Source organism: Rhinopithecus roxellana, chromosome 15, assembly GCF_007565055.1.
Source record: "Rhinopithecus roxellana isolate Shanxi Qingling chromosome 15, ASM756505v1, whole genome shotgun sequence".
Classification (NCBI taxonomy): domain Eukaryota; kingdom Metazoa; phylum Chordata; class Mammalia; order Primates; family Cercopithecidae; genus Rhinopithecus; species Rhinopithecus roxellana.
Window position 1 is genome coordinate 1041216 of NC_044563.1, and position 16721 is coordinate 1057936.

A 16721-nucleotide genomic window follows, 5' to 3' on the forward strand; every position below is an offset into this window, starting at 1 on the left:
TACAGCGACCCAGGCTGTGTGCCCAGTTGGCTCCCCGTGGCCTCAGCCAGGAGCTCCGTGCACACCCCAGCCAGGAGCCTTAGCCACAGAGGGCAGCTCACCAGGCCACCCGTCTCCGTTCTTGCCCTCCCTTGCCGGGAGACCTCCTTGCTGCCTAGGCCAGTGCTGGTCCCTGTCTCAGGCTCCTACACTCAGCCCCTTCAGTCAAGTTCTGTGGGTGTCCTGGGGCCTCCACTCTGGGGGTCTACGCAGAGCATCAGGAGACAAGGGTAGGTGGCACCCAGCAGGCCTCCCTCTGGGAACTGGGTTTGGCTCCAGGTACTGACTCACTGTGTGGCCCAGAGTCAGTCAAGTGTGGGCCCTCGTGGGGAGGTGGTGGGCGTGGATGTCGGAGGAGATGCCGCCAGCTGACTCCAGCCATGTTGAGAAACCCAGAGGCTGTCAGTTCTCGAAGTGGGAGGCAGAGACAGGGCAGGGGAAGGGACTCTGACCTGTAGCTCGGTCCCTGGGAAAGCCAAGAATGGGCCTGTTGGCCACAGGTGCATCATGCAGGCTGAGCCCAAGGCCAGGGGAGCACCATGACCCGGGCAGGCCCCACTAGCTAAGCAGGGGGCGGGGGGCTGTAGGAGGTCCCTGTGCAGCAGGTGCCATTGGCAGGGGCCCACAGTCCTGAGGTCTGTACCAACTAGGCCCTGACCCAGGAAGCCCACTCTTCCCACTTCTCAGCCCACTCAGGTCCCGATAAGCCCCAGGCCTCAGTTTAGGGCCCCTCTCCCTGCAGCACGTGCCTACCCACTCCCAGGCTGAGAACACAAACCTGCTTGCCCCTGGTCCACACTGTCCCGGCCAGGAAGGGCCCCTGCGGCAGAGCCACTGTTTCGGGCTGGCTGGCCCAGAGCCCTTCGGAGAAGATGTCCCCAGCTGACTGCAGCCACATTTGAGGGTCCCCTGCGACCAGCATGGGGAGAGGCAGGTGGCTGAGGCAGCTGGGGAGGGCGAGTGACACGGGGTTTGTGCTTCCCCCACGGCACCTGCAGGCTGGCTGTGGACCCTCGCAGTCAGTGAGGGGCGAGTCTGCTCTGACCCCCACTCTCGGGGCAGCCTCCGGGGTGCCTGTTCCTGAGGCTGACCACCAAGGAAGTGGCCGGGCTGCCCACAGTGTGTGTGTGGGTGGAGGGGCAGGGAACCGAGACGCTGAGACGCACACAGGCTCTGACCTGAGAGAATTCTTTTTATTACGAGTGAACAGATGAACTAAGGTAAGCGGGTCTCAGCCTTCTGCTGGTGCAGCATCTCCACGCAGGGCCTCAGCCCCATCCTGGCCTTGCCTGAGGACTGCACCGTGGGCGTTCCTTGGGCATGGAGGAGGCAGCAGGAAGGGGCAACAGGAGCAGGTGCAGGGCACCCCGCACCACAGGCCTCCCCCACCTCTGAGCTGCCAACAGCCAAGACTCCTGGCAAGGCCAGGAGAGGAGGGGGCGAGAGGGAAGAAGGGGTCTCTGTGAAAGCAAGCCCCACCCCCAAAGCAGAGCAGAGACCCAAGTCTGCAAATCACACCCTCCTGGGGGAGACGCCCCCACCAAGTTCCTCCTTGGAGGCCAGCAGCACCCGAGGGAGGGCAGGGGCTGCACGGAGACCAGAGAAAGGAAAACCCCACAGAAGAAAACTCAAAGCGTCAGTCCCACGCGTGTCTGCTGAGCGAGCGAACGGGCCCAGAGGCTCCTCTCTACAAACGCCACGCATCCATCCGACGGGGCCGTAGGACATGGCCGGGGCTGTCTGCATCTGTGCAGCCGACACCAGCGCAGCCTGGGGCCTTCTCAGACCTCACCACACGCGTGCCAAGCACATGTGTGCACACGCAGATGCAGGAGAGGACACACACCACCGTCTTTTTGCACACGTGCGCCCCTGTCCAGCCCAGGCGGCTCATCTCTCCTTCACGTGGTTCTGTGCTCCCGGGCCCCCGCTGCCGGCCCCATCCCCGCTGCCCCCACTGTGGACCCCGCCGGCCCCGCTGCATAGCACCTCGGTGAGGTCGTCCATGATGGCGGTCTCTTTGGGGTCCAGCAGGTTGAACTCCCGAGCAAAGAGGATGAAGTGGACGTAGAGCGTGTTCAAGTGTCCGTGCAGCTCCAGGGCTAGCGTCTCCTTGAAGTGGGCCCAGTAGATGTGCGCCAGCACGTGGAACAGATGTCTGCAGATCTTCCTCACCAGGGACTCAAAGGAGCTGGGGAATTCTCTGCCTGGGGGAGGCCACTGTGTCACAAGCTGCAGATGTCCCTTGGCCCCAACAGAGGCCAGGCCCCTGGAACCCACCCTGGTGGGTCTGGTGCCTGCCACCCACACCCTGACCCTGCCACCCTCGGGGCCTACAAAGTCCCAACAGCAATAGCTTCTGCCCACCAGCAGGCACCACAGGGATGTGCCAACCCCAGGTCCAGGCTGCTGAGACCTCCCTGCGAGCTCAGGCTCCAGAGGCTGCTCCTGCCCTGAGGGCTGGGCGCTCACTGGGCCATCCTGGTCACCTCCTCAGGGAGGGGCCTGTGACTGGGCACTTGGGTCCCCGTGTCTCCCTGATGGACACCTGGGGCCCGCTCTCAGGCCAGGATGGAGGTGGCGATGGTGGCACAGGCCTCTCCTGTTGTCCCCTGCTGTCCCTCTGGCAGCATGGGGGTGGCGTGGAGCCCCACCACATCCCACCGAAATCTGGACACAGGCTCCACAGCTGATCCCCAGCCCAAGCCCCCACAAGGTAGACGGTGGTCTCTGAGGGAGCGGCACAGACCAAGAGGGGCCCAGAGCAGCGGCATGGCCCAGAGGGCCAGGGAGACGGGGGAGACGGCCCTCGGCCCTGGCTGGGCTGACTCCTGCCCAAGGGCTCCAGCCTCACCTCACAGCCCAGGTGACTCCATGGTAAGCAGGGGCTGGGGTGGTGCCGCTGCCGCCCTCCGTGCCTCTGCCCCTCGCAGCACAGGGGTTTGGTCCTGAATGTTCCCTGCACCCCCGTGAGGATGACCGCCCAGTGCTGGGGGATACGAACCGTATTTTGTGGGGAACACGTCCTCATCCGTCACCAGCTTCTGCACGGAGCTCATGACGAAGTCAACGTACTGTGGGGCCGTGCACTTGACCTTCTTCCCCCGTTCATCATACCAGTAGTACTGTCTGTGGGGACAGAGACACGGTCAGGGCATGCGCCTGCTGCACACCCACCCAGCCAGCGGGTCCCACCTGCTCATATGCAGGCAGAGGTGGTGCCAGCAGCAGAGGTGTGGCAGACTCAGGCGTCTGCCTCCTCGGGCAGACACATTGTCCCCGCCGTCTGCGGGGACCACACTGCACTCCATGGAGGGGCCTGCCTGCGCTTAGAACCACGCCAGGATCACGCTGGGGACCCTGCCAGTCACATGGCTGTACATGCGTGTGATTAAATGAAAAGGGTCATCTTCGTTTTCTCCACTTCTAAACGGCTTCAGTTGTATTCATTCACACAAATGTGTGCTGCTGTTTTTCTGTTGCATTTTAAAAGCACAGAGGCTCCTTCTCTTCCCAGGAAGCTGTGCTGTGGCTCATCAGCCAGGCCCCACCCTTTGGGAGCACCCCGCTCTGACTGCTAGAAGCCAAGTCCCTCTCTGGGGAAACCAGGCAGTGCAGTGGCCTCTGTGGCACCTGCAGTCAAGAGAATGGCCAGGACAGGGACCTGGCCCCAGAAGGCCCACCCCGAGGCCTCCTCTTGCCCCTGTACACAGGGCTGCCAGTCATGTCAGACTCATGGCCCCAGAGCAGGCTGGAGCATCCTAGGGACACGGACACCCTGAGTTTGTCACTTACTGTTGGGTCCAACCATGACAACAAGGGTGTGCTCTAGTTCATGTAAACATAAGCTGATACCCAGCCCCTAACACCCCTCTAGCCCCAGCACAACACCAAGACCCAGGGCACCCACCTGGTGGCCACCACCCCTCTCCCCTGCCATGTTGCTGGACCTCAGTCCTCCAAGGCTGTGCCCACAGCGGCTGCCCCCGCAGGCCTGAACCAGGGCATACTGGGGCCGATACCCACCCACAGGCAGTGGAGAGTGCTGTTGGGAGTGCTTACACCTGAGACACAGCCAACACTATGGGTCGGGGTTTCCTCCCTGAGAGCCAGCTCCCAGCTCACCACAGGTGGGAATGGGCCACACAGCACAGGGCAGTACTGGCCACTGAGCAAACGCCCCCTCCACACCGAGACCACAACCACCATCGTCTCCACTGCCCCAGCTAGACCGACCGGCAGCCTCCCAGTACTGGGCTCCACACGAACCGCTCCCACCCTCCTCATCCAGCCACAGTTCCTCTTGGAATGGCCCCGGGTGGGGCAGTGCCGAAAAGGATGGATCCAGGCTCCACTCCGGAGGCCGTTCTTCTCTTAGCCGGCTCCAAGCATCATGCCCTGGGTTCCAGAGCCCACCAAGCACCTGGGGAGATGCCCCAAGGGCTGAGACAGGGCCACTGGGGGCTCGCCCACTTCCCGCACAGCCAGAGAAGCCATCCTTCCAGCTGGACACAGGACCTCTGGTGTCTCTGGACAAAGGGCCTCTGGTGTCTCTGGGCAAAGGGCCTCTGGTGTCTCTGGACAAAGGGCCTCTGGTGTCTCTGGGCACCCCTCTGCTGTGTCCAAGAAGCCCCTCAGCCTGTGCACTGCAGGTACCAGGGGGGTCACCAGAGTTACCAAGAGGCTAGAGGATGACATTGCAAGCCCTGCATGCTGGCACTCCACCCTCTGCAAGAGAAACAGCCACCAGGCCACCTCCCAGCACCACCAGGGCCCTAGGACAACCCCCTCCCAGCACCCACCTGCAGAACGCAAACCAGCTCTCACGTGTGCCCTGTGTGGGGCTGAGTCCGGCCACCCGAAGGGGAAGTGTGGCCCCAAAATGGACAGGCCATGAGGAGGGGGACGCAGTGCCCACACCTGCTTCTCTGGTGCCATCCTTGCCCTGGCGCAGCTCTGCATGACCTTCGCGCCCACCTGCCCAGGCTGTAGGCCTCACCGTGGGCATCGCCACCGGGCTGTCAGACCCTCTGAGAATGCAGCGACGACAGTCCTTTCAGTATCTGCTCCTCGAGAACGATGTGGAGAACGCACATATCCCCACCGTCCCGGGGTTCCCAGATGGTGTAGGGGAGGCCCAGGCCCCTAAGGGCCAGACTGGGGCCCATGTTTCCAGGACAAGAACCCAGCCAGCACGGCCCAGCAGTCTGCAGGAGTCAGACACTGGCTCCAGGGACCCTGACACTGCACGCTGACATCTGACGCATCTGGCCACAGGTATGCAACAGGTCTCAAAACAGTGGAGGTTAGAGATGAAAATCCTTTTCCACGATGCAAACCAACAGAAAGTAGCAACTGAGGGACACTGCAGATTGTCCCATCTGTTCTGAAAGATGGAACACCACTGTTTCCTGTACTTTTTGAATTATCAGTAAACCGTTTCTGGTATATAGTTCTATGAATTTTATCCACACATGGACTCACGCATTCAAGACCACAATCAGGACACGCAGTGGCTTACGTGACCACTCACAGCTGTACTGCTCTGTCCCCAGCACCCCAGGGGTGGCTCCTCAGGAATGGGCCGCAGGAAGGAATCGCACCGTGAGGGTCCTCCCGATCTGGGACCCTCTTGCAGTAGGTCCCTGGGATGCAGTCACGTGGCGGGAGTGTTGGGAGTCCATGGCTCCTCACTGCCCACATGCAGCCCCTGCAGACGGACATGGCGTGCTCATCTATTCACCTGTGTCCCTGCCAGCAGAACAGAGTGCCAGGTGGCCACACCCTTGCCAGCACCAGTGTCCCAACCGGCATGTGAGCAGCCAGACATGGGTCTGCTCATGGTTTCAGTTTGCCTTTCTCTTTTTTTTTTTTTTTTTTTTTTGAGACGGAGTCTTGCTCTGTCGCCCGGTCTGGAGTGCAGTGGCCGGATCTCAGCTCACTGCAAGCTCCGCCTCCCGGGTTTACGCCATTCTCCTGCCTCAGCCTCCGGAGTAGCTGGGACTACAGGTGCCCGCCACCTCACCCGGCTAGTTTTTTGTATTTTTAGTAGAGACGGGGTTTCACCGTGTTAGCCAGGATGGTCTCGATCTCCTGACCTCGTGATCCGCCTGTCTCGGCCTCCCAAAGTGCTGGGATTACAGGCTTGAGCCACCGCACCCGGCCAGTTTGCCTTTCTCTAATTGCTAATGACACACGATTGCCCCAGCTGCCATCCTCGCACCCTCTTCGCTGAACTGTCTGCTCATTTCTTTTGCTGACAGTTAACTGGACTGTTTTGTTTTCTTATTGCTGAGTTGTATACGTTCTTTATGTATTCTGGATATCAGTCCTTTGTGGGATGTATGATTTGCAAATGTTTTCTCTCCCAGCCTGGAGTCTGTCTTCTTTCTCTTAAAAGTGTCTTGAAGCAAAAGTTCTAAATTTTGATGAAGTCCAATTTATCGGTTCTTTTCCATCAATGGATCACATCTTTGGTGTCAATCCACGAACTCTTTGCCTAATGTCATGAGGATTTCCTATGGTTCCTTCCAAAAGCTTTGTAGCTTTTCCCAATAGCATTTGTTGAACAGGCTATCCTTTCTCCCTTGAATTTATTTTGCTTTGTCAAAACTCTGAGGGCCCCATTTGCGTGGGTCTATCTCCGGACTCTCCATCTTTATCGACAGTCCTCTATCTCTGGACTCCACTGTGCTCCACGGAGCTGTGTATCCGTTCCTTCGACACTGCACACTGTCTTAATTACTAGAGTTTCACAGTAAGTCTCAAAAGTGTGAGATTCCTCTAACTTATTTTTTCAAAATCATTGTAGCTATTTCAGCTAATTTGTCCCTCCACGTAAATTTTAGAACTAACTAGTGTACACTTGAACTCTGCTGGGATTTGGATTGGAACTGCACTCAATCAACAGATCAGTTTGGGTGACAATTTGTGTTTGCAGTCATCTTCCAGGTGATAAGCGCAGCACGTCTCTCCATTTATACAGAACTTCGATTTTTCTGCATCAGCATTTTGTAGCTTCCAGGGTGCAGATTCTGGGAATGTCTTGTTAAGTCTATAACTAAGGATCTCATTGTTTTGGAGCTATTACAAATGGCATTTTAAATATTAATTTCAGTTTTCAATGTCACACCGCTGATATCCAGACCTATGACTGATTTGTATGCGCTGACCTTGCCAAATTTATTATTATTATTATTCTTTGCTACAATCCTTGAGGTTTTCCCAATCATACTATGTGTGCACAGGGAAACAGCAATCCCCCCTTCCACAGGGATGCACTGCAAAACCGCCAGGGCATGCCTGAAGCCACGGAGAGCCGCAAACCCCATATATGCTGCGCTTTCTCCTGTACATACATTACTAAGATAAACCCAGGCGGATTTGATTGGCTGACTGAGATAGGGTCTCGCTATGTTGCTAAGTTGGTCTTGAACTCCTACTCCTGAAGTGACCCGCCGCCTCAGCCTCCTGAGTAGCCAGGATTACAGGTGTGAGCCACCACACCCAGGGTAACTGATAAACAGGACAATCAGTTGCAGTGAGTGGCTGGGGTCGCATCTCAGGGGGTCCCTTGCTGGCCCCCTGCAGGCTCAATGGCCACACGCTGCTGCTCCCATCCTCTCACCTCCTCCACCCACAGATCCAAGTACTCGACACGCACTGTGGCTGCCACTTTTGCAGTTTCAGGTGTCACAGCAAAATTAACCTGACTTTTTTTTCCCTCCTTCACAATTTCATGAAGAAGAGATGTGTTCTTACCTTAGATCTTAGCAACTTCACACACAATCTTTTTCTTTCTACTCAAGAACTTTCACCTTTTCATCTTTAGATCAAGGAAGCACTTTCTGTCTTCTCTTTGGCATATCTGAATTGCCAGCACCATGCTCTTGTGCTTTGTGCTGCCTCAGGTCACAGAGAGGCGACCTGAGCATGAGCACCCTGGCACTGCAGCAGTGGATCGCTCATGGGGGCCAAGGCACAGCTGGGCCGAGGGAGGAGGACGCACACCTGGGGCAGGACGGTGGAGACCGCATCACAATGCTCAGAACAGTGTGCAGTTTAAACCTTATTGTTTATTTCGGGAACTTTCCATTTACTATTTTCAGACCATAGTTGACCATGGGTAACTGAAATGGTAGATAAGGGGGCCTATTGTTTTATTTCTTCTCCAATTTGGATGCCTTTTATTCTTTCTTCTTACCTTATGGCACTGCCTATCTTAGGCGAGTTTTGGTGTACTGTGCTTTCCAAAGAGTTGGTCCGTTTAACCCAAGCCATAGAATTAATGTGCACAGAGGTTATTTTTGCAATACTTACTTATTATCCTTTTAACATGCACTGGGTCTACAGTGATACTCCTCTTCACATCCACAGGGTTTAGTGACATTCACTCCTTTTTACTGATCATTGCATCTTCTCTCTTATCTTTGTACTTACTACAGGTTTACCAATTTTATTATCTTTCCAAGTCATCACATTTTGATTTCACTCATTTCCCCTATTGTTTTAAAAATCAATTTCACTGCTTTCTGTTCTTATTTACTTTCTTCTGCTTGATTTTATTTTGCTCTTTTTCTAGTTTAAGTTGGAAACTTCAGATGATTGAAAGTCATCTTCTTTTTCTAAGAAAGCATTTAACCCTCTAAACCCCCTCTAAGCACTGCCTGAGTCATGTCTCACCAGTTCTGACACGCTGTGTCTTCCTGTGCAGTCTGTTACACTTTTTTTCTTGAAGCATCCTCTCGGACCCATGGATTACTCAGAATGTGTCAGTCTGCAAGTGTTTGGAGACTTTCCTGTTCTCTGCTACTCATTTCCAGTTTAACTCCACCATGGTCAGAAAACTTCGTATAGTTTTGATTTTTTAAAATTTGTTAAGGGCTCTTTTGTGACAGGTATGCTCCAATTTGGTGGCTAATCTTTGTGAAGTTGAAAAGAGGGGTGTTCTGCTGTTGAGGCTGCAGTGTCTGTGTGTGTCATTTCAACACAGCCGACTGGTAGGTCATCGGGCTCCATGCTCTCGCTGACTGTGTCTGTGAGGCTCCATCACTGAGATGAGGGCTGCAACGCCCGGTTATCATGTCTCCGTGCAGTTCAGTCTGTCCGTTTGCTTTGTGTGGACAGCCCTGTTGTCTGGTACACACACATTTCGGGCAGGATTTCTTCTTCAGGAGCTGCTCCTTTTCTAAATAGACAACCTTTTTGTTCCTGGTCATTTCCTTGCTCGGAGTCTCCTTTGGCACTGACACGGCCACTTCCGCTTCCCTCTGAGCGTGTTTTCTCAGCACATTTTCTGTCCTCTTACTTTTTTTTTTTTTTTGAGGCGGAGTCTCGCTCTGTCGCCTGGACTGGAGTGCAGTGGCCGGATCTCAGCTCACTGCAAGCTCCGCCTCCTGGGTTTACGCCATTCTCCTGGCTCAGCCTCCCAAGTAGCTGGGACTACAGGCGCCCGCCACCTCGCGCGGCTAATTTTTTTTTTGTATTTTTAGTAGAGATGGGGTTTCACCGTGTTAGCCAGGATGGTCTCGATCTCCTGACCTCGTGATCCGCCCGTCTCGGCCTCCCAAAGTGCTGGGATTACAGGCGTGAGCCACTGCGCCCAGCCTGTCCTCTTACTTCTAACCTGCCTGTACCACAGAGTCCAGAATGACACAACACACAGGATGCTTGTGCCCCACATTTCTATGTTGAAAGCTTAACCCCAGATGCGAGGGTATCTGGAGATGGGGCCTTTGGGAGGTGATGAGGTTGCAAACGCTCATGAATGGAATTGGTGGCTCCTTCACCCCGCCTTCCTTCCAGCAAGAAGGTGCTGCCTGTGGACCAGGAAAGGGGCCCTCACCAGACACTGAATCTGGCTATCAGACCCAGTGACGTGGTCACTGCCCCCTTCCTGGTCCACAGTGGATCTTCACCTTGGACTTTCAGCCTCCAGAACTGCAAGAAATAAAATTCTGTTGCCCACAAGCCACCTAGCCTATTGTGTTTTGTGACAGCATCCCAAATGAAATATGACAAATGAGCTTCTTGTAGACACCAGAGAGTTGGTTTATTTTAAAAATCTATTCTTTTTTTTTTTTTTTTTTGAGACGGAGTCTTGCTCTGTCGCCCGGGCTGGAGTGCAGTGGCCGGATCTCAGCTCACTGCAAGCTCCGCCTCCCGGGTTCCCGCCATTCTCCTGCCTCAGCCTCCCGTGTAGCTGGGACTACAGGTGCCGTCACCTCGCCCAGCTAGTTTTTTGTATTTTTTAGTAGAGACGGGGTTTCACGGTGTTAGCCAGGATGGTCTCGATCTCCTGACCTCGTGATCCGCCCGTCTCGGCCTCCCAAAGTGCTGGGATTACAGGCTTGAGCCACCGCGCCCGGCCTAAAAATCTTTTCTTATAAGCTGCCCTGTGACTGGTGTGTTTACACCAGTCCCGTCTGTTGTTCTGTTAGCATTTAGGTTTTCCATTATTTGCTGTTCATTGCCTCTGTTTCTCATTCCTTATGGTATTTCTTCTTTCCCGCTTTCTTTTGGGCCATTGAAATGTTTTTATATTTCATTTAAATTTACCTATTCTGATTCTGACTGCGTCTCTTCACACAAGCTCTGCAAGGCCTGCTCAAAGGGCTGTAACACGCACCTTAACCCCACGTGCTCTCCATGGCACCCACACGTGCACTTCCACTGGAGCATAGCAGCTCTCCTGCCCACAGTCGCACCGCCACCACACGCCCCGCCGCTGCCACAGCTGCCCTGGGAACGGCGCTGCAAGGGCACTGTCAGACACTGCTCTTGTCTTCTTGCACCATCACTGGCGTCTCCACAAATACTCAGGGGGAGGAGGCCCTCCTGTCAGGAAAACGCTGTAGGGAGCCCCTGGAGCAGGTCTGCTGGCTGTGAGGGCTCTTGGTTTTGAGTGACTCTGGACACTGGCTGGATGTGGAATTCTGGGGTGACCTTTCTTTTCTCCCAGCACTGTAAGATGTGTGGGGCTTCCCTCTTCCTTCCGGTCTCCCAGGTTTCTAACAAGCGCCACGGTCATTCACTGCGGCATCTCTTGTCAGTACCGGACCACCGCTGTCTGGCTGCTGACAGACGACGGCTGCCAAGGGTTTTTTCTTCGCCCCCAGTTCTCAGCGTTTGATTGCGTGCATCTGCACGTGTCTGTGAGCCTTATTTGGGGTTTGCTCAGCTTCTTAAGTCTGCAGGTTTGTGTCTTTGTGTTCTCAGCCATTACGGCCACAATGTGTTTCTGGTCCTGCCCCCTTTCTCCTCTCCCTAGGAGTCAGACATCAGACTTTCTGGGACTGCCCTACAGGCCCCAGCAGGGAGGACACACGCCTCAACCCCAGGGCCCTCACACAACCCAGGCAGACTTGCTGGTCTTTTGGGTGGCAAGTGGCCCTGAGGCCCTCTGAGAAGCCTCTGTGTTTCTCTTAGTTTGAGTGGATTTCTGTCCCTTGGTTTGAAAGGATTCCTGGGAAGGCATTACATGAAATTAATTCACACACATCTATACATCTACCACCACCGTGATGCCGGCTCCAGATGAGAAGGACCGAGAGGCACATCTGGTTCACACACATCTACCACCACCGTGATGCCGGCTGCAGATGAGAAGGACCGAGAGGCACATCTGGTTCACATTTACCACCACCGTGATCCAGCTGCAGATGAGAAGGACTGAGAGGCACATCTAGGTGGCCTAGGCCCTCCAACGGGACGCAGGTCTGCCCAACACCACATCCTATGGTCCTCCAAGGACCCCCTTTCCAAACAAACCCAGCACCACAGAATACACAGGAGCAGAGCCGCTGGAAAGGGTGCCAGGCCCCACCTGCCCAGGAGCAGAGCTGCTGAGCCAGCGCTTGGCCACAAGTGGCTCCAGAGCCACAGCGGACACGAGGCTCTTGTGTAGCTCTCGGGCACTGCCCTGCCACCTCAGGACCCGTCTCCATGCCTGATCCACAGAGGCCACTGCCATCTCACACTGAGCTTGCTCCTCTCAAGGCCGTAAGCACTGTCCCCATCTTCCTGGGCCATGCCTGGCTGTGACACCTCATCTTCCTGGGGAATTAAGAGAGTGGAGCCAGCTGTTGTCTGCATCTGCCCCCGTGTCACCCATAACCAAACCCAGCTGTGACCCATCAGGGCCATGAGGGCGGGGCCCAGCAGGGCTAAAGCCAAGGGGACGCCTGCCACCTGCCTGTGCAGAAGCTCCCCGTGGCTTCTTGAAGGCAGAACTCAGCTTTGTCTAGGGACCATGTCTCCCTGTGCCAGAGCCAGGAAAGCCACGTCTGTGGCCAGATGACTTTCAGGACGCACGCACAACACACGTTCTGTCCCTGACCTGTGTGTACTGACAATAACGGGACATCAGGGAAAAGCTTCCGCCCTCCTCAGCCGCACACATCCCAGGCTAAGCCCAGCAAACTCAGCCTCCTCCTGCCTGCAACCTCCAAGGCTGCCTCCAGCAACCCAGGCCTGGCAGCGCTCCTCCCCGTGCTACCCAAGTGGCGTGCTCAGGGCCACTAAGGGATACACACTTACTGTGGAAATCAGGGCGCAGTGCTTCCAGGAGAGAGCTACCAGCCCTGGGCATGTTGGATGGTCACAGAGAAGGCACCTGAGCTCCCACGAAATGACTGGCCGAGCAAGGAGCTGTGGCCTGCCCAGCCCAGCCCTCACTGTCCCACCCAGAGCTGTCACGATAGCCGGTGGAGAAGGGCTCTCTGCAATCTTAGGGCATTCCCTTTGGGAACGTCTCTGTCCCTAGAAACACAGCCCGTCAACTCCCACCCGCTCCTGCACCTTCTGGGCCCCACTGGGGACCCGGGTGGCTGGGCCACTGGCCCAGTCTATGGCCCTTCCACAGGAAGGTGAATGCTGTGGAAGGCCTGCGCCAAGGTTTCTCAGGGTCTCCAGGTGAGCCCAGAGTCTGAGAGGACAGAAGCCTGGGGCAGCGGGGGCTCAGAACCCATCGAGTCTCCCAAGAGGGAGCGGGCTGTAGCCAGGCAGCACTCACGTGTTGCACACGGCCATCGTCTGACACGTCTCTCCTGTGCAGAACTCCGAGATGGTGCTATACTGCAGGTTGATGTGGTGGAAAAATGTCGTGGCTGGAAGAGAAGGAGCCAGACGTGAAAAACCCCAGAGCCGAGCCACCCCGTCCACCCTGCTTCCAGCAACAGGTGCAGGAGCTCGGCTGGGTGAGCTCTGCCTGTCCACGGCCACTCTCCCCCCTCACAGCAGGGGGCTGCCGAGCACAGCTGTGGGGGTCCTCCTTGAGGAGGGGCTTCGAGGAGGAGCGGGGAGGAGGGAAGGGGGACCCCCCCCAGGCCCCTGCGCACTGTTGCTGGCCAGCCACTCGTTAAGGTCAATCTCGTGGGGCAGCACCACCAGCTCCTTGAACTGGAAGTCGGTGATCCTGGCCTTGGTGTGCTCAGGCTCCAGGTAGGCCTTCCTCTCCTCCGCAGCAGGCTTCTTGCCATTGGGCTTGGCTTTGGACTTCCTGCCAAGAGAGGAGACATGGTGTGGTCACTGCATGCCCATCAGACCCAGGGCCTGCCCACAGGGTCACTTTTGGCCAGTGCAGGTGTAGAGGCAGCTGCCCGAGCCCATCGGGGCAACCCTGCCTCCCTGCCAGGCTCAAAGGACACCCACGGGACATCAACAGTGAGGCTGCTCCGCAGAGGAGCCCGTGGAGCTGCCCTGCATGGCGCCTCCTGGGAAGAAGGGTGGGCGCTCCCCCTTGCCACCACGGGCCCCTGCACAGAGGGCATCTTCACCCCTCACTACCTCCTCCAACCAGGGAGGGGCCGAGGATTAGGGCCCCCATGGCCCAGCTTCCGGGTTTCCAGTGCTCTCGGAAGGAAAGGCGAAGCAAACTCTCGCACTCCTGGCTTCTTCTGAGTCGGCCATGGCCGGCCCCTGCCCCTGGTGGCCCTGGTGAAAACACACCACAGGCCTTGTGAAGGGCACCTGCCTTCCTGGCTGGCCTAAGAGCACGGGGCCCTGGCATCAGGCGGCAGCCTGGCCTGCAGCTCCAGTGTTCCTGTCGTCCGCCAGGCCTGGGGAGGCCACCGGGTGATGGGGACGGGGACAAAGGTCTTTGCAGCAACCTGACCTTGTCCTTATTCTTTTCCTTTCTTGTTTTGAAAAGCTGCTAATGGCTTATTTAAGAGAAAGAGACAGAGAAAAATGCTCCCTGACTGCCAGGGAAATGTTTCCCTTTCAGCTTCTCACAACAGATCTTCGCCTTAAAAGGCGACCCGCGCAGGCCTCTGGGGGCAGTGCTGGGAGCGGCCACAGCCAGGCAGGGGCAGGGGCAGGGCCCATGGGCCCGGCGCTCCCACTCCGCCATCCCTCCAGAGCGCAGGGCGTGGGGTCTGAGGAAGAGGAGCTGTAGGTGTGGATGGGCTACATGCAGCGCAGGCACTCGGGGTCCCCATGGTACAGAGGTGGGACAGAAAGGGACGTGAGCTTCCGTGTAACCTACGGCCCCTCGCCCCAGCACAGCGAGGCACCCAGATTCCACACCAGCCTCTGCCAGGCCATGCCCAGCGTGTCCACCATAGGGAAGGCTCTCCCCATGACGCTGGGCCTGGCCCTGACCAGGAGGCAGGCCTGCACCTCCCTGCCTTGAGCTCTCACGGCAGACCACACCCCACCCAGGCAGCTACAGCCTGGGCTTGGCCTTCCCATTTGGAAGGGTGGGTTGCAGTGGGGGCCCAGGCTGCCAAGCGGGCTACAAGCCATCTCCCTGCTCTGTGTCTTAGGAGCTGTGTCAACTGGCAAGCTCCTGGTGGTGGTTACCTGGCGGTCATGCAGGGCTGCCAGCAAGAGCAGCTGTCAGCTCACTCACTCTCAGGGTGTGCCCCAGGGCCCGCTCAGGGACGCTGCCCTACTGACAGTTCCTGCCCTCTCGCCAGCCTTCCAGGCCGGGGTTACCTTCCATCTCTGGTCCTCAGAGAGGGCTGGGCAGGGGCGGAGCCTGGAGACCTGGCTTCCCCCTCCCAGGCTCTGGCTGTGGTCAGGAGGTGGTGAGCAGCCACCACTCCAGCACTGGCGCCTCAGCCTCCCTGCCTCCTCCTGTCCGCACCTGCTCTCCTAGAACACAGAAGAAAAGTGTGCACCAGGCCCTCCAGGCTGTGCCTCCCCAAGCTGCTCCCCCAGTTTCACCCTGTCCCCAGCACCCAGGGCTGGCCAGGCCCTGGAGCTTGGTGCACTGTGAGACAAGCCTCCTGCGAGCCCACCTTCTCTGGACCCGGTCACTCATTCCAATGGGGCAGGAGGACAGGCACTGACCCAAAGGTAGTAGGACCAAGGGGACGCGCAGGACACGGCCTCTGCTCCAGGAAGGGCTATGCGTGCACCAACAGAGGGACTTCCACGGGAGAGCCCCAAACGCCTGGCAGCACCCACGTCTCCCTGACCTCAAGTGCTCTCCTTCCCAGAAGAGCAGGCTCTCAGCGAAGGCCCAGGCCCAGGCAGGAAGCTGTCACCCTGGGGCAGCCCACTGCTTGGTCCAAGCCAGCAGCAGCTGCTGAGGAGGCCTCAGAGCACAGGACACCCCTGCAGCACCCTCCTCGCCCTTAGTCATTCTTGGCTTTGCCCAGTGGAGAAAACAGAACTCTGCTGCGCTCCCCCGCAGGCTCACAGGCTCTGAAATAGGCTCTGTGCCGTCCAGGCCCAGGGGTCTGCCCGGTCACAGCCTCAGTGGCCAAGGGGCCCAGCTGTCCCTCACCCAGGGAAGCACCAAGACCCTGCACCCCGCTCCCAGCAGCCTGGCGCACAGAAAGACCAAGTCCTTGGATGTGGAGGGAGGACTAAGGGAGCAGGCCCCGGCCACAGGCAGGACAGAGATAGCACTGAAAGGACCAGGGAGTGGACACTGGACCTCAGCCCACCCACAGGGCTGCTGTGACCACTTGGAAGAAGCAGAAAGGCAGATGGTGCATGCACAACCCCCAAAACAAAGTCCCTCACACTGTTCCCAGTCCAACAGGTGGGCTCTGAGTCTGGGTTCCGCCTGGCAGGCACCATGCACTTGGGAGGGGCTGGGCCGGAGAGAACCACCTCCCTCCTGCCTCCCACACACTCACCAGACTCACCCTCCTCCCTGCTCCAGATGCCCTGTCCTGCCCGCCACAGGGGTCTGCACCCTGCTTGTGGGCACCAGCTGCTGCTCTGCCAACTTGCCCATCTTACAGCAGGCCTGGCAAACTTCTCCTGGTCCTTTAAGAGCCTGTCAAATGCCACCCTCCCCATTCTCGCCAGTGGTACCCATGACGCTGTGCCAGTCGGCCTCCTTGTCACCCAGCACGTAACCGATCCCTACCGGGAAGAGAGGCAATCCCTGCTGGACACGAATTTGGTGGGCAGGGGAAGGGGCACAGGGAGACACCAGTGGCGCTGAGCTCCTGTGGAGAACGCAGACAGCCACACAGTCACCACACAGGGGGCCTCACTCTGCCAACAGCAGGTGCACACTGCTTCACAGGTAGAGGGAACTGGAGAGTGGGCTGGGAGCTGCCCACTCCTCGTCCACCCTGAGGGACGAGGACAGCACAACCAAGTGCCCCGCGCCTGTGCCACGAGCATCAACTTCATTATCACAGGGACGGGACCCTGGCCAGGCTCCACGGCCCACAGGAACAGGGTGCTCCCAGGCTCAGAGACCCCCACTCACCCAA

General features: G+C 57.4%; 1 protein-coding gene across 2 annotated transcripts in view; it reads right to left on the minus strand.

Annotated features, from left to right (window-relative positions):
• Positions 1-1211: 1211 nt before the first annotated feature.
• The window catches only part of MOB2 (MOB kinase activator 2), a 71508-nt gene continuing 55998 nt past the window's right edge, over positions 1212-16721 (minus strand). The window contains exons 2-5 of one of the 2 annotated variants that reach the window (XM_030917934.1): positions 13377-13537; positions 13052-13145; positions 3044-3168; positions 1212-2246 (exon numbers count right to left, since the gene is read on the minus strand). In XM_030917934.1, coding sequence (XP_030773794.1) covers positions 1930-2246; positions 3044-3168; positions 13052-13145; positions 13377-13537 — 697 coding nt within the window. In that variant the 3' untranslated portion in view covers positions 1212-1929. The remainder of the gene's footprint in view (positions 2247-3043; positions 3169-13051; positions 13146-13376; positions 13538-16721) is intronic. The other variant, XM_030917933.1, reaches the window with a different exon arrangement.